The sequence below is a fragment of the Mizuhopecten yessoensis genome, unplaced genomic scaffold (genome assembly GCF_002113885.1).
Source record: "Mizuhopecten yessoensis strain PY_sf001 unplaced genomic scaffold, ASM211388v2 scaffold10923, whole genome shotgun sequence".
NCBI classification, from domain to species: Eukaryota; Metazoa; Mollusca; class Bivalvia; order Pectinida; family Pectinidae; genus Mizuhopecten; species Mizuhopecten yessoensis.
The window spans coordinates 673,697-696,889 of NW_018408789.1; the positions used below are offsets into that span (position 1 = coordinate 673,697).

The window sequence follows — 23,193 nt, forward strand, 5'->3', positions numbered from 1 at the left end:
TCACAGACTTGACTCATCTACCTAGACTTCAGATGGTCACACTTATCTACAGATCCCAACCTATATCATAAGCACAATCATCTACGGCTCTCGGGCCCTGACCACTACCCAAGTCTAATGAATTGTATAGTTGTATTAGGGTTGGCATGAACAAATAGGGTCGGTCGGGAAACAAGAAACACAGCTTTATTTTTATTTTGCCTAAGGTAACAGCAAAAATGTAGTACAGTGTTGCTATGTCAAGTGTGATACGACAATACGCGCAAAGTTGAAACTCGACCGAAAACCCCGTTATATATGTTAAACGTGATTACTTCTAGAATTACCGTACAACATTTAAAAGGAACTGATTAAATAAAATAAAAAATCTTCCATATGCTACACAATGCCAAGGGGGAATTCCTCCACTAAAAATCCACGTTAACTTCCGAACTTTATTGGTATGCAATTATATGTACCAAGTTTGAAAGGGAGGCGACTAATAAGCTAATAATTTGCTTTGGTGTCCTCTATTTGGGAACACAAAAGTGACTAAAATAAATCTGCTGCGTCAATTGCAATATTTGGGATCTTTATCTTTCTTTCTACTTTTAACTACCTTTTATTCCTAACGCCTTGCTTGCCAACACCTCACTTTTGGCTTGAATGTTGAGCGTTCGCCCAGGTGAGGAAAGCAATGGGTTTCCCTGCTTAACGTTCAGCATTAAGGGGAAGGGCAACAACTTGTTTACCCGTTGTCAGTATAATGTCACCGGGTGGAATGATGTGCGTGGTGTCTTCGGCATGGCATCTCAGTGAGATATCGCTATAAAGTCGGCATCTAATCCGCGATATCACAAGGAGGCAAGCACGCCAACATACCCTATCTCCTGCATACACGGAAACACGTCCTCACATGACCTGAGCTGTTAAACGGACGTTGAACAAAATCTTACAAAACCTAACCTTAACGTCTCTTGGTGCCTTCAACATGGTATTTCATAGATGTAGCGCTCTTAAGTTGGCATGAGATCCGCGCTGTCGCAAGGAGGCAATACCGCCAACATACCCCGTCTCTAGCACACATTCACAATAAACAAAGAAACACATCCTGAAATGACCTTCGCTTTGGATTGAATGGGACGTTTAACAAAATAAGAACCAAACAATTTAGCTGAACAAAATGTAACTAAAGTGGCTAAAGATAGAATTGAAATAAATAAAATCAAAGAGTATTCATCTGCTCCGATTCTTTGCACCTTTTTAAAAAAAGTGCTCAAAAGCCTTAATAGTATTCTCATGTAGAACATTATCAACAGTAAAACAGATTTTATAGTCTGTCTTCTTTTGTTTTTAATTTTGATATCTGTCCGATGAAATGATGGGCTAAATATCAAAATCGAGTAGACAGGACCGCTAAAGCAGCACTCGTCCTACTACGGGATGATAGGAAAACGTCTTACTCTGATTAAAAATCAGTTATGATATATTGGGCCGACTTAGAAAGATACGTGGAAAATGCAATAATGAAAGTTGGTTTGTTACAGTTTCTATTCCGGTAGTATATGACTTGAACATATAAATGTGTACTTAAAGATATACACGTTTTGCTACTTATTAATCCCCTACCGGTAAAACCGGGGGGACTATAGGTTTCATCTCCGTCCGTCTGTGTACGTACGTAACACCAATGTTTGTCAGCGCTCTAGAGGCTTCATTCCTGGAGGGATTTTGATCAAACTTCACACGAATACAAAAGACAATTATATTTCGAAGTAGTTTGAATTTCAGTGTTGTTAGGTCACGGTCAAGGTCACTGTTACTATTTTTAGAAAAGCCTTGTCAGCACTCTAGCGGATTTATTCCTTGAGGGATTTGGATCAAACTTCAAACAGTTACAAAGAACTATAATATATCGGGGAAAAGTTTGAGTTTCATGGTTGTAGAGTTGCTATTTATACAAAAGCATGGACAAGTTGAAGCCAGTGATGGACTGATGATCGATATATAATAATCGAACATCGATCATTTTGTCCTGTTCGATAACAAATTTCATAATCGATATAATAGATATGGACTGACCTTTACTAATATGGCTTGACCATACACATATATATATGGACTGACCAGTAAAAGTGTCAAATGTGTATGTAATATACATTATACGTTCTGATTATTTTATCCCTGCTTTCACCGAAATGGGGTATATTAATTTGGGTCTGTCTGTCTGTCCAATAACTGAAGGCTTGGCCAAGTTCGATGATCACTTTCAGCGGACCCCATTTGGCGGAGTTATGGCCCATTGAATAATGAAAATTGTAAGTATCTGCCGCACTTCGTTTTCGTGCAATAACTACAACAAATGTTAACCGATTTTCTTCAAACTTGGTCACATGTCTAAATGCCTTAAGGACTCATCCAAGTTCGATGAACATTTTCAGTGGACTTTATTTGGCGAAGTGATGGGCCCCTTGAATAACGAAAAACGTCATTATCTTCCGTTCTGTTGATTTACTCTCGCAAATATGTTCCGATTGTCTTCAAACTTAGTAACAAGGTTCAAAGCATTGAGGGCTTGGAAAAGTTTGTCGGACTCCATTTGGCGGAGATATGGCCACTTGATCAACGAAAAACGACATTATCTGCAGTTTCCGCTTAATAACTCTAGCAAATATTAGCCAAATTCCTTCAAACTTGATAACAATATTTGTGTTCCTCTGTCTTTCCACCCATCTCGGGCACTCTTTGGATTTCGTGTGATAATTGCTGTAGATATTGTTCAGATGTTTCAACCAAATTCCGTATGCACATCCGACTCATGCTAAGTTTGCCAACCGATGTGATTTGTGCATATTTACGGATAATCAATGAGGTATAGGGCTTCTTATTTTTTCTTCAAACTTCAAGCTATACATTATGTCTTAACAGCACGATACTCACATATTTAAACCTAACCTCAATAATGTTAATCTACAATATGTCCTGCAAGCGGGGTATATAACTTCCACAAATTTGCTTGTTTTACAATATGATTGGTGGTAATGTAGAATAGAAAAATTACATTAAAATCAGATACAAGCTAATTGTATACTTTTCATTTTCCCAAATTAACACTAAAGGGCGCCATTTTTATAAATCATAACAATGTAATAGCTAGCGGGGCCTGTAGGGGGACATGTATTGCTTGTTCATTTTTTTTTTCGCATTCTAAACTTTTAAATTGTTAGCTAAAGTTTTATGGGTTTTAGTACGTCTATTTTGGCGTTGTTTGACAGTAAATGACAAATCGTAATTTTTAAATGTTTTCCAAGTCGGGCGTTATCGTTTTCTTTCGTTTAAAGTTGGATATGTGCGCTGTTTATTTCATAGTTTAAACATACTGAATGCTTCATCAGTTTCTTTTTTTTTTTTTTTTTTAGAAGCTGGAACTTGATAAATATACCAGAACAACAGCCACATCTCGTGCCATTTTACTACACTCAAATCAAAGGTTAGTTTTGTATAAAGCTGTGTAAGATATTAGGTAAATATTAATTCATACTTTTAGCATGCTCTATCATCAACTGTCTATACACTTCTACAGAAAATTTTCGCATGCTAGGTGTAATTAACTGTCGTATGTATTTAAAAACAAATGTTACAATGACTTATATGTTTATTAATATAACTTCTCTTCACTTGACTTTTTTGCACACGATACAAATTAATAGCAAAGGTATTACAACAGTGAATTTCTGATGATACACCGGTTGCCTTGTTGTTACAGTTACTACATGGAAGTGTTTTATAGACAAAGCACTAGTTCAACGGCCGTGAATGTGGCGGTTCGGTATTTAGATAGCATAGTCAATCACCACATGGCTGGGAACGTGCAACAGGAGCAACAACTAATACACTTTTGGACTTACTTTGAAAACGAGAAACAACGAATAACGATTCCAGACATCATCAACCAAACAGCCGTCCACGAACAGCAGGAAATAATTGTGGACGCAGACGAGGGAAGGTTTCGGTTGGGAATGTACGGTGTTTATACGGGTAAACATTACTCTATAGCTCAGTAGCCGTGAAAGCAGTTGCTATTGCCAAACAACACACAATTAATATTAGTAATTTACTTGCATTGTTACTTCGCCGCAGTATGAAATGATGTAGCCTGATCAAAGGTCTAAAATTTTCTTTTCGTGCAATTATTTAAGCTGCTTTAATGGAAATATTAGCCTTTATAAACAAGTTTTTTTTGAAGAAAGCAAGCGTTGATTTGATGCTACCATTGATGTCCCTTCGGTTAGGGCGTATGAATTGTACATGCTGCCTCAAATGAATGATCGTAAGAGGCGACTTAATTTGGGATCTTATCTTTTCTTACTCTGAAAACTTCTTATTGCGTTTTCCACTCCCCTACAGGTTTGGAGAAAGAATACCCCTGTTTGTATCCCATTACATATTGTAAATAGCGCCAAATGAGGGGCCCTCTTCCGTGTGCGTCCTCTGCTAGAAGGACATTGGGGAAACAATATGCTGCCCCCTTCACAACATTTGGGATCCATCGGCCTTTGTGGTTAATGCTAGCTTAAGTGGGTTAGACAATATATTCTGTCCCCTGGCCGGGGCATACGAAAGTCCTTCATATGGTATCTGTTGTGCCTTTATCACCTTACACATATACTTAAAACTTTGTGTATATAAAACACGCCATGTCATGTATAAGTCTGACATTCGAACCTCCAGTCTGAAGAGTTTCATAAGGGGACATCATCATGATAATATGTAAGTAAGGTTATACACTTCTATTATTACAGCTGTTATTCCAGGCTTCACGCAAAGCATTTAAGGGTATTGGTACAACCACTTTCCCCGTTGTCAGTATAGTGCAGCACACTAAAAGTTGGCATCAGATCTGCGGTATTGCAAAAAGGTAGATACATTAACATACCCTGACTCTGGCACACATGCACAAAAATATGCATACATTTACACAAATGAAGGCACGTCCTTTAAAGTACTTGCAGGTAGGGCGTAAGATCTATACCTGCTGCCCCTATTGCATGATTGTAACAGGCGACTAAATGTGGGTTCTTATCTATCTCTTCAATCTAAACAACTTTCTTCTTTCTAATGTCTCCCTTGACAATGCCTCACTGTTGGCCTTCAGTTGAGCGTTCGCCCCTGTGAAAAAGGCTTTGTGTTCTGTCCCCTGACCGAGACATACCAGAGTCTATAAAAATCGTAGTTGCTACTCCTGTGTATTGCTCAGCAATTTAGGAGTGGAACGACCGGTTCGCCCGTTGTCAGTATAATATGACCAGACGGGGTGTCCTGCTGGGTGTCTCCGGCAGTATGTTTCAGTGAGGTAGCACTATAAAGTCGGCATCAGTTATGTGCTATCACAAGGAGACAAACACGAACATATCGCAGCCTCTTAAAACACACACGCATAAACTTCACGCATGCATGTTGCACTAAGGGGAGGCCATCATTGAATGACCATAGCTGTTGATAGGACGTTAAACAATGCTAAACTAAACCAAACCAAACCAAATCCTTAAAAGTCCTCGCAACTGCCAGGGTCATGAGGAAGTTGTCCTATCGCGACTTCACATAGGCCATACCTACATCACACAAAGGGGGAAGACCAACCTTGCTGTCATGCCTTTGATCAGCCATTTTCAATCAACACTTTATGATTGAATGCGCTGATTTCAAACAAATACGTGACATATTTTATAATGTATCCGCTATGAAACGTTTATTCAATAGTTTCTGTGTATTAACATTCAATTAATCTCTATAATAAGATATGGTACATTTTATAAACAATTCGTTTGCCTTTGATATATTTTGACATCTTTCCATATTTTAACCTTTTTTCTTCTTTTTTATGTATTCAGTTCTCTGTGAATGTCTATTTTTACACTGTTGTTTGGCCCTAAATGACTCAAATTGTCGATGGGCTGTAAAACAATACAAATCAAACATGATGACGAATGCCTAGGGAGACACCGCCCGATATGAAATAAGATAGAAAAGGAAAACGGAAAGGAATGATAAGAAACGGAAGTGTTGCAATGGGGGCATCAAATCATTGTTGGTCTCTGCCACGTCCCCTTCGTAGACAGCGAAAACCCACCGCTTCAGCAAGGGTTCAAGAGTAGTCGCCTCTTACGATCATGCTGTGAGATACAAACGGCTTGTTATGTCCCTAAACCTGCACGGGTGTCCTTAAATGACATGAACTGTTAATACAACATGAAACAAATAAAACCAAACAAACCCAGCGCCTTCCTTGGCAATGTCTATTTTTCAGACCTAGTTTTGAACGATAAGTGATAAGGGGTCATGAAACAGTATAAAAACAAACAAAAAAACAAATCTGTCCCCATGCAGATTATTCCCCTTTTCAAGTAAACAAATGACACAATATGACTTCTTCTCATTTTCAGAGATCCTCTTTGTTGGTGCCTCGGAGATTGATTTAAGGAATGCTCTGCAGGCCCTTCCGGTGTTTGATGCATCTGAGACTGTGTCTGTCAACATGACTTCCCATGGTGAAGGGTTCAAGTACACCGTTACCTTCATATCTGAGAGAGGTGATATACTTTATTTAACACGTTGGATAATATCTTAAGATGTTTCCATGTAATCTGTAATCAATAATTGCTATCAGATTGGAAGGATTCTCACTCTTAAGTTACCATAAGTTCTATATGAATTACATTTGTATACTTTTCTCTCTCGATGCGTTAATCATTAACACCAACACCAACCGATTAACTTTTAAACGATAAACTTCAAACTTGGTAAGAAAGGTGAATGCTATAAAATCCTGTTTTTATTTGGTCATTTTAAGAGAATTATTGCACTTGAATTTATATCAGTCTGTTCGTTGTCTGTTAAATTGTATATATATTGTTATATTGTAACTGTATACTAATTAACGTCAAACCTTGTGAGAAGGATTACTGTTATACAATCGTGTAGGCCGGAACATACCAAAGTCCTCAAAAATGGTTGTTTTTATTCCCCGCTTAACGTTCAGCATTCAAGTTAAAAGCAACAACTGGTTCACCCGTTGTCAGTATAATGTGAACGGGCGGAATGTTGCGCAGGGTGCCTTCGGCCTGGTATTTCAGTGAGATAGCATTCTAACGTCGGCATCAGATCCGTGCTATCACAAGGAGGCAAATGCACCAACATACCCCGTCTCCGGTACAAATTCCAACATTCACGCATACACAACACACATCCTTAATTGACCTTAGCTGTTGATAGAATGTTAAACATCATGAAACAAAACCAAAGAAAAAATAAAAATTGCAATTTGACAGGCTTTTCATCGTTAGGAATTATTTGGTCTTTGAACACAAATCTATTTTATATTGCAAAAAATAGGAATTGATAGCAGTATGCAACTGACCAAATGTCATAGCCCTAGGCGTCTTGTTTATTGAGAAGAGGCTGTGTTATGTTTTTTAGACATTTGACCCCTTTGACATTGAAAGAAGGTCAATGTCAACCATTTTCACAAACTTGATAGCAAATCACCTGAGCATCTTATATCTTAAATATCAAGACCAAATACCTTGTAGAATTTAGGAAGATGTTTTTTTAAATGTGTTACCCAAAATAACACTTTTGAAATTGTATCCCAACCGGAAACCGGAAGTTGACTTTTGATAAAAAAATATTTTTTTGCAATTAATACCAATTAAAAGCAGTATGTTTCTGACCAAGTAATAGAGAAACATCGATTTTAACATACTGTCGGCATTTCAAAAAGATTATAGAAAATTTTCAAAATGGCGTACAGTGCAAACGGGAAACGTTACAGAAAAACTGCAGCCTTCAAATTAATCGGAATGACATACTGCATCGATTTAAAAATAATGATAAAGGTTAAAAATTGGTGAACTTTCACCCATAAGCAAGGATTTTTATTTAACCTTTTTCGTAATAACATGTAATGAGAAAAACTTAACTCCGCAGAAATATCTTTAAATAATATAATGCATGACTGCTGTACAATCAGCAGTTTTTGAGTTAGGACCATTTTATTATTTTGACCTATGACGTCATGGCGGCCATATTGGATTCTTGACCTACTTGAAAATGTTGCAATGACACCTTTTGACCTTGGCGTACAATATACTTATAAGACTGTTAACACATCTGTTACCAATCAAACCATTAGGTGGTCACAAAATCAGGGAAGAAGAATAAGAAGATTACTAATAATAAGAAACATCACAATTCCGAAAGTTGGTGAATAGCCCTAACACATTGTGTAGGTTTTCTTTTGATACTGATTGAATAATTAAATGGTGTTCATCTTTGATTTCGACAGTTAGGTTTGTTATCGCTGTTTCTCAATAGAACTTGATGGATCGCTCTCAAAATGCCATGTAGCTTTTCCGTGGTCCTTAATCGTCTATGTTTAAATTTGAAAGTTATCAATAGCACAATGGTGGGCGCCAATTATTTTTCTTTGATTACTTGTTAGGGTATGTTGTTCATTTTCTTTTAAATTATCCTAGCTGTTAATAAGAAATAAACTAAACTAAAACTAAGTTGATCGCTAACTTTGATTTGAAATGCTGTCATTTATAAATTAATATTTTGAATCTCCGCGGTCCGTAAAAGCATGTTCAAAGTAAAGAAAATAGACAATTTAAATCCTATTTCTCATATATCTTTTGTATTCTATTTGTTCAATTTGTGAGATTAAATTCACGTCGTTATAGATAATACATTTGCCGTATAGTAACGGAGGTTTAATTTATGTTTGATATATTATCGACTTCTTTTTGGACATGTTTATATTTTTCAGGTAGTTTCCCTTTACTCGAAATAAGGAATTTAGCAGAGTATATTTCAATCGAAATACTAAAAACAAGAGACGGAAGACCGAGCGGTAAAAAGATAGGACTGTTTATGGCCGGTACACCTGCACCTCTCATAGACAGTGATCCATCACAAGCACAGGTATATCAAATCTATATTAAGAATAGACAATCATTGAGTCGTAAACTCGTATACCATTTCATGATTACAATTAGTGAATGCGTGATGGTTTGGACATTAAGAGATTAAGAGGGTCCCTGCAGATAGGGCGTAACAATTGTACCTGCTGCCCCCATTGCCTGATCGTAAGAGGCGACTTCATTTGGGATTTGATACCGTTTCTGTTTACACCAAATTCCTTCACTGTTGATTAACCTTTTAACCTTTTATGTGAATGTTGTTTGGCCCTAAATTAGTCGCTCTGTTGATGGGCCATGAAACAGTACAAAACCAAATTTCATTTCCAATTATTCCGACATCAAAATTAAGATCAAGTAACAAAACCTGAAGAGCCCGTTACAGTTTTTGGTCAGTTAAAATCAGTCTGTTATATATTCCGGTTATAGGTTAAGTGCTGCTTTAACGTCCCTATTTAGTTTCTCAATTTTAGTTATTCCACAGGTTGGCCGTCAGTGAAAATCTGTCATTACTATTTGTTCAGTTGAAACAATTGTTTTTAACGCTTCGTGTTATTATTTTCCAGGTTGAAGATGCCATTGATCAATTATTCACAGCACGGTGTCCAGCATACTGGACCGAACCTAAAAAGAGTGTGTTATATTACAACATGGATGACTCTTCATCGATACCGACATATATGAGGCGATATTGGATAAATGATAATTGGTATACTCAGTACAAGACCAATCATCAGCAAGCTTTTTGCGGAAAAGGAGCGTTAAGGAATCCCCAGTGGATCCTACACGATACATATTATGAAAGTCCTAAAATTCATCTAACGATAAATCCGACGGTAAATATGAACCCAACGACGATACATATAGAGTTATACGGCATGACTATTTATTTGACGTAACGGATGGTCTGTATGTTTTATTATATTATAAGAGCCAAGTGAGAGTGGTGCGGCGTTCTTCAGTCCAGCGTTAATTTTTACTTTAAACAACTTCTGAATAACGAAGGGTGATGTTATTTGATCAGTAACATGCTGTGAAGAATGACCGCCATGTTTGTTTAAATGAAAGAGTTTCGCATAGTTCAAGGTCAGAGGGGTCAAACATGTTAAAATCAATAAACAACTTCAGAATAACCAGAAGACCCATGATGATATTTAATCATTAAAATCATTAAACAACGTATGTGCCAATCACATTCTGACACAAAGAGCTACTCAATTTGTTCAAATGAATGCTCATGACTTATAATCAAGGTCACAGGGGTCAATTATATTAAAAAGAACTTTCAAACAACTTCTTCTGAATAATCAAAAGGCCAAGGGTGATGATATTTGGCCAGTAGCAAGCGGGGACAAAGGCTACCAAATTAGTTCAAATGAATTATCTCCATCCATAATAAAGGTCCAGGGGTCATATGTGTTGAAATCTTCTGAATAACCAAAAGGACCAGGGTAAAGATATTTTCCCATTCGTCTGCTGTGATGAACGGCTACGAATACTTATAACATGTTCGGATGAAAAAGTATCGAATTTGTTAAAATTAATAACCTTCATGTATATTCAATGTCACAGGTGTCAAATATGTAAAAAAAAAACACCTCAAACGGCTTGACACTTATACCAAATAAAACAAAAACTAAAATGTTATTTAGCAAGTAGCTTACTTGATGAAAGTTTTGAAAAGTCTGTTCAAAATAGTGACATTGAATCATATTTAAGTTCCTGTAATGGTTAAATAGCTTTAAAAAATTAAACGATTTATTCAGAATAATTAAAATGCAAAGGGTGGTGATATGTGACAAGTAGCTTGCTCATATGGAGAGCTATCGGGTTTGTTCATGTGCATTACCTCGACACAATTTCGATGTCAAATCTGATCAATTGTTTATAAACATTTAAAAGTCATCTTTTCATTAAACAAAAGGTCAAGCTGCACAGACATGTTATTTTGAATGACTAAAAAGTTTGTTCAACTTAATGTCCAATATCCTAAGAACCGTTTGGACTAGAGTCATGATACTTGGGTACGTAATGTAGATTAGCTGTGCGATTTATTTCTTTATTACAGAAATGAGGTCAGCAGTCAACTTTTATTGCAAGTCGAGAGTCAAAGGTCAATGTGGGTTAAAACTTTAAAATTCAAATTTCAAACAACAATATCTTCAGAACCGTTTAAGAGATGTTCAAAAGTCTTGTGTTCTAGTTAACAAATTTGGTCTTAAGTTACCTATATTTCAGTTTCATGTTACAAAAGAAGCAGGTAAGCGATATAGGCCCTCTGGGCCTCTTGTTAGATTCACATAATTATACAGCATCCTATCATCATTAGTCCATACATGTATGGATTTGTTAGTACTATTTAAACATATTATTCAAAATTAGGTATTATCTCTTAAGAATAAATTTAATGAAAATAATCCGTCTAACACTAATGTGTCGCCTCATACATGCGTGATTTAATAGCATAAATATGAATGTTCTGACTCCTGAAGTTTAAATTAATTTCGATCAACAACACTCGTCGAAATTGTATTGACAACTGAAACGTCATTTAACAGCAATATATCAGACATATTGATCTGTTCATATATGAGAATAGTCCGAAGAAATTTAGTTCAATTTTATATGACTAATGTCAATGTCTTTGACAGTTTTGTGTGGCATTGAAAGGGGACGCCAACCGGATCAACATGTACGTTGATTACGTAGACGTCAATGGAAAACGGAAAACGCTGTCACAGAATTTCTACGACATCATAAAAGCCAAGAATACTGAACAGTAGGTATACAAACAATTATATTCAATGTTTCACCACGTGTAACCGAAGTCAGGCTCGAATAATTTACATTGATGAGATACATTTTAGCCAGCAACAGAATCTGCTCAACTCTAAACATCGTCTGTGTTCAGCCGTCTTTCAATAATGCTATTTCTCAAAAAGTGACAAATTGAGGTGACCATCTTGAATTTTGGTAGTTCACGTATTTCAATAAATAGTTCGTTCTCAAATTTCATTGTTCGGTTTCCCTTTGTGTATGCTTTCGTATGTTTATTTATCAGTCTGATAAAAACACCTCGCGGCTGCTTGGCAACAATATATGATTTTATCAGTTAAAGTATGTTGTATTTTTTAATTACATGAGAGATATTTTTGAAACTTCATATGTAGGATCCTGGTCTTTATTGCGGCATGTTCATCAATATATTTTTAGTAGGATTGAAGTTGAATGCTCGCAACAGTGAAAACGATATTTTTCGTTATCGACGTTTGTTCTGTACATGAATCTACCAACTGACAACAACTGCCATCAGACCATGAATACACTATGAATACAATGATTATCATGCATTCAGTCAGCTGATTTCACACACAATGCCAAATTTAATATTAATACGCATAGTACCGTTTCCCCTTCTCCGAGATATCATTTTTGCCAGAAATAATAACACACATTACAAAAAATGGTGCACCATTGTACTTTCTTTATGATTCTTTTTCATTGAAAATTAAAAACAAATACTTATAACATTGTCATATATTAAATACTGACTTCCGGCTCGCAATCGGTTCCTCGTGATAACGAACTTTCCAACACCAAACCGTCCGGCTGGTTACTCCCCGTGACATCAACACGCACATTAAACTCAAGAGAACTTTGTAATGACACATGGCACTTCATCCACCAACTAATCATCATTTACATCTGCAGGTTTTTTTGGTAAACAGCACATTCAATGACTGGTCCTGGATGGTTACTATGGTGACCGATGATTTGAAATAGCGCGAACATAAACTTTTTTAAATGTATAATATGCGGTGTTTAATGCAAACAAAACATAAAATAAGATTAACAGCAATAGCTGATTTACATATCAATTCGTTGCCGCAATGTACATGAAAAGAAGCCCATTCAATCCCTCTATGAACACGGTTAGTTTGTATTTGACCCGGAATGCTGTGAGGACGTTATTCTAAATATCAACAAATATTGGGGAAATTTAGATGCAGCAAAGTGTATTTTGATTGTTACGTTTTTATTTTAGATGGAACTATGGCTGCTATAATTTGCGGGAACATATAACAGCAATCATCGCTGGTGCAACGCAGTTAGTTTTACGCCGATTCAGGATATACGGAGCAGATTTTTTACTAGATGAGCTTTATTTTGGACAACAAGCTACAACATTAGATACGGGTGAGTGTTTTTTTCAATTTGAAGAAATCCTAGGAATAAAAAGGTATAAGGAATAAGGTAAGATAAGGTATATCATCCTTAGGGCGGGATCCATCAGAGGCTTGTTGGCAACTGAATATTTTTTCCGACGGTCGTTCCCTCCCCCCTCTCAATGGGGATAAATTATTCCTATTCTCTTATTAAGGCTGTTTTATATAAGAATGCAATGTTGTTGTGACTTGCTAAATGGATTGCTGATCTGACGTTATTAAGTCCCCCAAACATGGTTTGTGGACTTATTGTTTTTATTCCTCTGTGTTCTTTTTCTTCTTCTTCTTCTGCTTCAGCCATGTCCAGAGGTTTTCTCAGAAACTATTGAGCGGATCATCATGAAACTTCACACACATACTCAATAGGAGGTCAGGGTGTCTAACAGACTATTGTTATCCCGACCGGAAGTCCAAGATGGCCGCCATAACCTTACTTCCGGTTTTGAAGTTTTTGACTCTGATTTCGTTGAAAATTGGTACATAAGGGTTTTCAGGGCTGCCGAAAACAATGGAAACAGTTTTGACCAGCTCAGTTGTCATGGTAACGAAATGGGGGTCTCTGATTGGCCTCTGACTGGTCGAAATTTAGTTGTTGTTTGATTCTGCCCAAAATTGGTACATAGGGGTTTTCAGGGAATCCGAACACAACGGTAACAGTTTTGAAAAGTTCAGTTGCCATGGTAACGAAATGGAGGCCTCTGATTGGTCGAAATTTAGTTATTTTCTCATTCTGCCCAAAATTTGTACATAGGGGTTTTAAGGGATGCCAAACACAATGGTAACAGTTTCGAAAAGTTCAGTTGCAATGGTAACGAAATGGAGGCATCTGATTGGTCGAAATATTCCTTAGTCCAACAGGGGTCGTTTGGGGGACTAATCTGTAACGACCATCCGTTACAATTATTACTAGTTGCAGTTGTGAAATGACGTCGTCTGTAGAGTCAAGTCGCCTGAGCCAAATGGTCGGACAATATTATCTCAGATAGTGAAAGTTGTGTTACTGATGAAAATGGAAGGAACAAAAACAATTCTTTGGCGATTGGATAGACGATCTGTCCGTCAATTTTTATTTAAAACGCTTTTAGTCCTAACGGCTCAGTAGATTCTGACTTACCTAGGTCTGGATTGGTATGGTTTTATTAGCTCACCTGCCCGAACGGCAAGTGAGCTGATGCCGTGGCGCGGCGTCCATTCGTCATCTTCTCATTTAAAATGCTACTAGTCATGTAAGGCTTACATTTTTTTATCTAAGGGGACTCACTAGTGTTGGTATGATGGCAAAGTGTGAAAAAAGTGTGTCCGTGATATATCTTCTGTACTATTTCACCTGAAGTATTCAGAGTTAGTGCACAATGACATCTTTGAATGGCGGAGTGCAAGAATTAGGTCACTGACCTATGACCTAATCGTTGACCTTTCCTTTTGAAAATGTTTGCCCGGGGCATATCTTCTTCACTTTTTCATCACGAGTATCCAGATTTAGTGTTCAAGGACATTTAAGTACGGCGGAACGCAAGAAGTATGTATCAGGATACTTTCTGAACAGAAGGCACATCCAGACATAAGTTAAATATAAAAATCATTACCGGTGGGGGACTATAGATTGCTTTGCATAACTTTGCTTTGTTTCCTGTGGAAATTCACCCCTGTATGTCGGGGATCAAGAAAATTGTATCGTAATGGGCTTTACTGTTGAGCGTTCTACAAGGTGAGGAAGTCAATGCGTTCTGTCCCCAGGCCGGTAGTTGTTATTCCCTGCTTAACCTTTAGCATGGGGGTAGTGGTAACGACTACTTTGCCCGTTATCATTATAATGGGATCGGCTGTAATGCTTTGCTGAGTGCCTTCGACGGCACGTTGTTTCAGTGAGATTGCACTATAAATTCAGCATCAGATCCGCGCTTCCACAAGGAGTAGAGTGCACCAAAATACCATGTCTCCATGTACACAATCGCACGCTTGCACGACACGCATGGAGGCACGTCCTTAAATAGCAATTTAGGAGTGGGACGACTGGCTCGCCCGTTGTCAGTATAATGTGACCGGGTGGGTAATCCCGCTGGCTGTCTTCGGTAGTATGTTTCAGTGAGGTAGCACTATAAAGTCGGCATCAGTTCATCGGAGACAAACACGAACATATCGCAGCCTCCCAAAACACACACGCATACACTACACACATGCATCTTGCACTCAGGGGAGCACCGTCCTTAAATGACCATAGATGTTGATAGGACGTTCAACAGTACTAAACCAAACCAAACCTTGGTATATGACGCTACAAAAATGTAAAGTTGGGATTCCTGGGCAAGGGCTAGGCCCCAAAGGGAAAATTAACCAATATTTCAAAAATATTTTTCTCCTGACTCAGGTACTATAGTCAATTTCTCTGCGTGGATGGAAATATCATCAGAGCCTTAATTTAAATTGTAAATTTCAGAACCCCAATGCCAACCATTCTGGTAGGGTGATGGGGTAAAGTTGATTATAGTTAATATATGTAAATAACACTCTTTGGTATTTTAACTATTTGCAGCAGAAAATTGTTCAAACTTGGTCCGAATCAACTTTGATGAATGAGTATATTACATTGTAAAATTGGGATTACTCCCCCGAACCCAGGGGCTAGGGTGGAGCCCCAAAAATTTACCAATATTTTAAAATTATTATCCTTTGATTTCATTTAGTTTACATTTTCTACATCAGATCTCAACAATGAAATTGGACACAGTAGCTATAATTTAACTCAAGTTACCGCTTTGGCTCTTGGGCCTCTTGTAATGTATTCCGATTTTTGTGATGTCTATTTTTTACGTTGCTGTTTGGCCCTAAATGACTCAAATTATCGATGGGCCGTAAAACAAAACAAAATACTAAATGACAAAAGCTGTTAAAAAGACATGACACCTACTAAAAACAAATAAGTACTTCAAACTTAAACTAAAAGGTAAAACATGTTTAAAAGTATTAAAATAGTATTTATAACAGGCGATTTATGAAAAACGATAGATATGTTTATGTACAAAAAACATTAAATATTGACAAACATGTGTGATCGAAAAGAAACTGTATCAAACAAACTTTTTATTTATGTTATATTTTTAAAATGTTCACGTATTTGTTGTTTGACTGGAAATGCTTGGTCAAAAACATTACCATGAGGTTGAAGTTCCTGCTTTTATTGAAAACAAAGAAAATTCGTTAATGTAACAGAACAGCAACGAAAAGTTGTTTGCTACTTTTTCCTTGCTATTCATTTATGATTAATTACCTTTAATTAATGTGTAAATAAATACGATTTCACGCTTGTTTATTGCTCTGTGATTTTCTGGATCTTTTGTTCTATCTCTGGACTGACTTTGCAGATCTTCAATCTTTTTTCGAAAACATAACTGTCTCTTCAATTTTGAAATAAAAATTGGCGTCACCATTGCCACTTTCAATATTCAATTTGACATTTGTCTTTTACCTTTACGTTTGGTTTGATGTTTTTATTTGGCATTTGTTTTTGTCGACCATTTGTTGTCCCTTATGACCTATCCTGTATTGATGGGCATTATCATTGATAATGAAAATAACACTTTGCAGATTTAAGCTTCGAGATAACATTTGTTGTAGTTTTGTTTTAAAAACGTATATGTTAGTGGTTTTTCGCCTACAATGACTCAAATTATCGATTGGCCGTAGAGCAATAAAAAACTTGAAGAGACTTTGGTTGAGAATACAAAAAGAGTTAGTGTGATTCTAGTTCTTTCAAAGTTGTGTTGCTAACTCGCAAGTGCCAGTTTCGATTGTTATTTTGTTTGTTTTTTCTAGATGATGCCCATCTACGACGTCTAGTTTGCTCTCCAAATGGTTACAGAATTGTAGACGTAGATGTAACAAATTCTCAGAATAGTTTTGATGTCTCTCTCACTTCTGCCCATGCGGGACATGGATTTCCTTTATTTGCTGTCGATGAGACTCAGGTAAGATTTATTTATCCTCCATACCGGTTAAAATAAGTAATATGTAGTGAGCTAATCTGTAGTAAAACGACTAAAACGCACAGTTGTGGGTATGCACAATGGTGTACGGTGTGCGCACGTTAAAAAAGCGACAAAGGCGTGTAAAATCACAAAGTTGTTATATAGGTGTCGTGGTAGATATTTATTAATGAGCGGTCTGTGTATAATACTTTTTCGTATTTAAACTTATATCTTTCCTTATGTTGCCATATTTGAGCCATAGCCTTATTAACCGACACGTGTTTTGATATACATGCTCGCAGATAAAATACATATAACACCCGTTACCAGGGCTTGTTCTCGATTCCCCAACATATTGCCTCAACTGATCTTAAGGTCCAAGTGAACTCATGCCATGGTGTTGCGATCGCCGTCGTCAAACGGCTCCTCCTCAATAACCAATAGACATAGGATGATCGTATTTGACCAATATCAAAAAAAGTCTGTTCAAATGCATGGCCTTGACCCACTTTTAAAGTCACTATGGTGAGATATGTTAAAATGCATTATGAATAATAAAAAAAACCCAGTGTGATGGTATCTGGCAGGTATCATTCCGTGACAAAGGGCTACGAAGTTTGTTCAAATGAATTATTTTGTCCTACTATGGAGTTATCTGGAGTCAAAAGATGAACAATTCTTTAAAAAGTTTCTCATGAATACGAGAATGTTTGAAAGCCTCCCTGCAAAATTTTGGAATTTGATCCGCGTTGGAGCGTCCGTCGTCCGGCATTTTACTTTGAATTATTTCTTCATACCCGAAAGGCCTAGGGTGTTGGTACTTGGCTAGAAATATACTGGGATAAAGGGCAACCAAGTGTTTTCAAATGAATTACCTTCACCCATTTTCATTGTCATAGGGGTCAATTGCCCTGTACAAAACCATTAAACGACTTGTGAAAAACCAAAAGGGGCCAGGGTAATAATATTTGGCCTGAAGCATGCTGGAATGAAAGGCTATCAGGTTTGTTAAAGAGAATGACCTTTACCCATTCGGGTAACATAGGTCAATTGTCATACAATTGGATGAAGGGCTATAGTTTGTTCAACTTAATATTAATGTTAACTATTATTAATTACACATGGACCAAATATGTTTACATCTTTTTACAGCTTATGTTGAATTACTTTAAGTCAAGACACTGATATTTTACCTATATCTTTGTTTTAGTCCGTTTTTAAGGTAACCATTGCGAGATGAATACCAGGTGTGTGATACAGGTCCCTGCGGTCTCCTGTTTAAGTATGTTTTTATATTCTAGCTGGATATATCGGCAGATCTTTCAAAGTGTGTCTTCTTAATTTTATCACATGTAAAAATTAGAACACAGATGAGCACTGTGCCTTATACAGGTAAATATAGCTACTTTATACTTGTACCTTAGACCGTAGTCATCATCCCCACCCGAGGCACTGAAAATCCAGGAGAAGGAGAGCTTCAGACCAAAAAGAACGCAAACAACAAATATTTAACTTCCAGTTGTGATTTCAAAACGGTCATACGATACAGCATATCGGCTCTCTTTGTCAGGCACATGTCAGGGAAAACTCTGGTCATTCATCAAAATATTATTTACCTGTTCTGTTACCTGGAAGCCAAAGCCATTCCTGGTAGTCTAACAACGGTCACTGTATACTAAATAACACGCATTGTGAAATTAAACATAATCTCAATTAATGTGATGAGAAATTTATATATAAAGTGTTTCTAATTCCAAACGAGCCTTCTGGAGAATTGGTAACTTCGTAATATTGATCAGCCAATTGTACCAAATCGCACGGTGTGCGAATGATGTTCTCACGCTATTTTGCTGCGTTGTGCAGTCATACAACTGTAACAACTTGACAGGCTTTACACCATTAGGACCGACTTGGTCTTCGATCACAAACATTTTTATCATCATGGTCTTTACCTTCTATGAAGAAAAGGGATCTTGACTATAGTGCTTAAGGTAGTTTTTTCGTTGAAAATAAATGTAAAGTACTGAAAGTACTGTAACAATGCTAAAAGTGTAACAACAATTGAAGACTGATATTGGTAGCGGACCGGGAAAAGAATACACCTTCAGTTACCCACTGAATGTGTATCGTAAGAGGCGACATATGTGTTTCCCAAAATATCATTTCAAGATGAAGTTACAAAGGAATAGTCTAGAACATTTATTCTTCGACATCAACGATACATATCGATACCTCAAGTGAAGAGTTCATTTCTTAAGTCTCAAATTCTGAATGTGTTGTTAAAAAAATATATTTGATGGATTTGTTTGAAAATAATAAACAAGCAAAACCAAATAACGTACTTGTAATTATTTGTTTGATTGGTTTTATTTCAAACTAGGTAATATCAAATATTCCAAAAGAAGACAAAATATGAAAATTGTGTTTGAAAAATATTGGATATTAATTTCATTATCTTTATTAAACAAGTGAACGTTATGAGTAAAATATTATTTTTTAGTATCTTACAAATCCAACTGAAATACTGCAAGGGGATTCTGTATGGGATATTGGTTTTTTTTTCTCTAAAAGAAACGGCCTTTTCTTAAATCTCAAACAGGAATAATTCTTATAATATTCTCTTTAGTGGTATTACTTAATAAGTGTGATAGCACTATAAAGTCGGCATCAGATCCGCACTATCACAAGGAGGCAAGCACACCAACATACCCGTATCCTGCATTCACACACGCAAGAACGCATACACTACACACAATAAGGCACGTCCTTAAATGACCTTAGCTCTTAATAGCACGTTCAAAAAATTAGACCAAACCAAACTAAACCAAACATATCACCCGGGACGGTTTTTGAGTACAATTCAGTTTTAAGGTTTCCTCAATGTTAATTAATTTATAATATTAAGCATTACTTGCATGTACAATGGAAGCAATATATATTTGATACTAATAAACCTTTGACAATATTAAACTTAACTCGAGATGACATTTCCTATTTTCTGTAATATTAGTGAATAAAATAGACGCCCCGAAACTTTTAGACACAACAGTTGTTTCCAGACGATAAAAAGGTGATTAATGTTATAGGCAGAGGTTTACTTACACTATTAGGTTCTGTTAATTGGCTCTAACAGAGACGTAAGAACATAACGCATACACTACACGCATGCATCTTGCACACATGGGATGCTGTCCTTAAATGAGCATAGCTGTTGATAGGACGTTAAACAATACTAAACTAAGCTAAACAAAACAACTAGTAGAATTGCTAGGTTTTAATGATTGTTAAGTGCGTACTCAAAGTGAATAATTTGCCAGTGTTAGCAGGGGCCTTGTTCCTCTCGAACCTTGCAGGGAGTACTCCCGATACACATAATGGCAAGTCGAGCGCAGCACCTCCATAATTTGATTTAGACTTAAACAAAATCAGTGATAAAGACAATAAGATTAACGACAAAGCAAACACACGCAGCGAAAGAACTACAAATATTTTATAAAATGAAACTCGCCGTTTACGTTTACACTGGTGTCATTACGAAACTATCAGAGCATGCGTATAGTGATTGAAGTTTTTGTAGATTTAGTTGAAATTGATTCATGTATTCAAATGAACAGAATAAAATCAGTTTAAAAATTGAATATTTAGAATATATCATCACTGTTAACTATTTTATTTCCGTAAGTTTACTGACCAATTAAGGTACATATTTAAACATGCATGCATCAATTAGCAAACGACGTTGCCAAAATATTCGAACATTAGTCGTTGCTGAACTCTCGCCCGATTATTTATTTATTAAATTATCTCATGCATTTTTCTATTTCTTTTTTAATTTATATTTTTTCTTTGCAAACTTATATATATATGTAGATTTTTTTTTCTGTGTGATATAAAAACATTTCAGCACTCGGACAAACACATAAATATTTATATATATATTCTTAACATTACCTGTACATTATTATGAAAAGTTCTTTTTACACAACCAATACGATTTTCAATGTGACAGTTCGATGACTAGTAAGATATGTACACTGTCACCTTCTTAAGACAAATGACCAGTGAAGCGTATGTACACAAAGGTATAAAATGTGTACGAGTTGTCTACAAAATCGATGTCGATTCGGCTACGCTGTAAGGGTACAATAGTTGTTTTTTTACATGAATGACCCATGTGACCTTGAATAAAACGGTTTTGACTTTTCAAAAAGATCAAAGAATTTATTCAAAATGGCGTTAGACGTTAACGTTCGTGTTACAGAAAAAACTTTAGACGACAAAAGCATTAGGAAATAATTGCACACCGACTACAAACAAAAGACTTGAAAAAAAATGAAAACAAATTGGTGACCTTTGACACAACAGCAAGTATTTTTATATGACCCTTTTGGAATAAACATATGAGAAAAAGTTAGCCCCGAAGGATATCTTCAAATAATATATGAACATAAATGCTGTAAAATCAATAGTTATGGACATTTTCAGGTTTTGACATCTGACGTCACGGCGGCTATATTGGATTTTGTACCTGCTTGAAAATATTCAAGTAACATCTTCCCACCATGTCCTAAATTGTTTTTGAAAGACTATGAATATAGCTGCTACATATTAAAATATTAAGGCTCCACAAAATCATATTTGTATTGCCTGTACATGATTTGACCGTCAACATCAAAACGTTTGAAAATCGGAACAAAACAATTTAACAATAAATCCTCAAATTAAAGTCAAAATCAAAATGGAATTTAAATTCAGAAACTATTTATACACGTAACAATCTTTTGAATATATCTGAGTTGATAGGTACAAATTACTGAAAAATTTGACAGAATGTTTTTTCACAATTTCCAAAAAATATCAGATCATATCCAGCGTCCGAAGCAAATATAGAGGTGCACTACAAATAAAGCAAAGTGTAGTTGGTGTAATTCTTGTGGAATTTAAAAACAATAGCTGAACCTAAAAAAAAAGAAATAACTAAACAAAGATGAGGACCCTGAAAAGAGAAACTGCACCAAGAAATCGAAATATTGAGCATCTGAAGCAATCAACCAAATAGTGCATAGGATAGTTTTGGTAAGTTGATCACCCAATAAAACTGGGGTAATATTTACCAGATACAACTTTCTTTTGATCTTTCTGATTGTTACAGGTTCCACCGGATACAAATATATCATTTACAAGAATTACCAGCGCGACGACTCCCATATCCGGCACATTTGATCTGACCCTGAGAGGTCAAACACTGAAATGTACGTAATCTACACTTCATTTACAAATGCGATAAATGATTCCATGAATATTATCTTAATGTATAAGAATGATGATTAAGATTATTGACTTTGATCTGTTTTAGCTGTCGATCCTTGTTTTTACTTTACTGATAGTGTCGTCAAAAGAAACATGTTATTTCGTTATAGGGTGTTTCTAGCTGTTTTTACTTGTCTTTTAGCAATACCGGTAGACATTAGAACGGATGATTTAAATGCGATATTGGAGCAATTTGACGATGTTGGTGTTGTGAAATCTGGTGGTTCTAACCTTCCATTCGACCGATATTTGTGGTTCACATTTGACACGTATGCGGGGAATCTGGAACAGATTCATGTAAATATCATAATTTAAATATATGCATAAAAAGTCGTAAAGGAAACGCATCTGATGTTTGATGGATTTCATTAGTTCACTAATGAAGCACATATTATTACTTTTAAAATATAGTCGTTACTTTTGTATCCCTTTTTTGTTTCTTTTAGATTAATGCCACTCTATTGGGTGGTATTAATGCGACCGCATCCACGTACACAGACAGAAACGGAGAATACAGGATCGACCCTCTATATGGAGAAATGTTACAGACAGCCAATGACAAACCTCAGGTAGTGTTATAAAAATGTACAAATAAAGAGTACATACGGAGAAGTGTGTGAATGCTGCCATAACGATGAAAATACTTTTGTGTGTTCAAAACATGTTCATTATAAAATTTCCCTTACTTCATTTTTATTGTTTTATTTTAGGTCACTGTTTCTATAAATGATGTTC

At 36.2% G+C, this 23,193-nt stretch overlaps 1 protein-coding gene across 1 annotated transcript in view; it reads left to right on the forward strand.

The window, feature by feature from the left end:
• LOC110463745 (fibrocystin-L-like) overlaps positions 1–23,027 on the forward strand; it is a gene marked incomplete at its 3' end in the record, with an annotated part of 45,227 nt that extends 22,200 nt beyond the window's left edge. The window contains exons 12-23 of the mRNA XM_021518581.1: positions 3,399–3,469; positions 3,746–4,017; positions 6,423–6,569; positions 8,807–8,961; positions 9,524–9,666; positions 11,196–11,217; positions 11,609–11,736; positions 13,003–13,154; positions 16,997–17,148; positions 22,301–22,400; positions 22,601–22,755; positions 22,905–23,027. Coding sequence (XP_021374256.1) covers positions 3,399–3,469; positions 3,746–4,017; positions 6,423–6,569; positions 8,807–8,961; positions 9,524–9,666; positions 11,196–11,217; positions 11,609–11,736; positions 13,003–13,154; positions 16,997–17,148; positions 22,301–22,400; positions 22,601–22,755; positions 22,905–23,027 — 1,620 coding nt within the window. The remainder of the gene's footprint in view (positions 1–3,398; positions 3,470–3,745; positions 4,018–6,422; positions 6,570–8,806; positions 8,962–9,523; positions 9,667–11,195; positions 11,218–11,608; positions 11,737–13,002; positions 13,155–16,996; positions 17,149–22,300; positions 22,401–22,600; positions 22,756–22,904) is intronic.
• Positions 23,028–23,193: the final 166 nt, after the last annotated feature.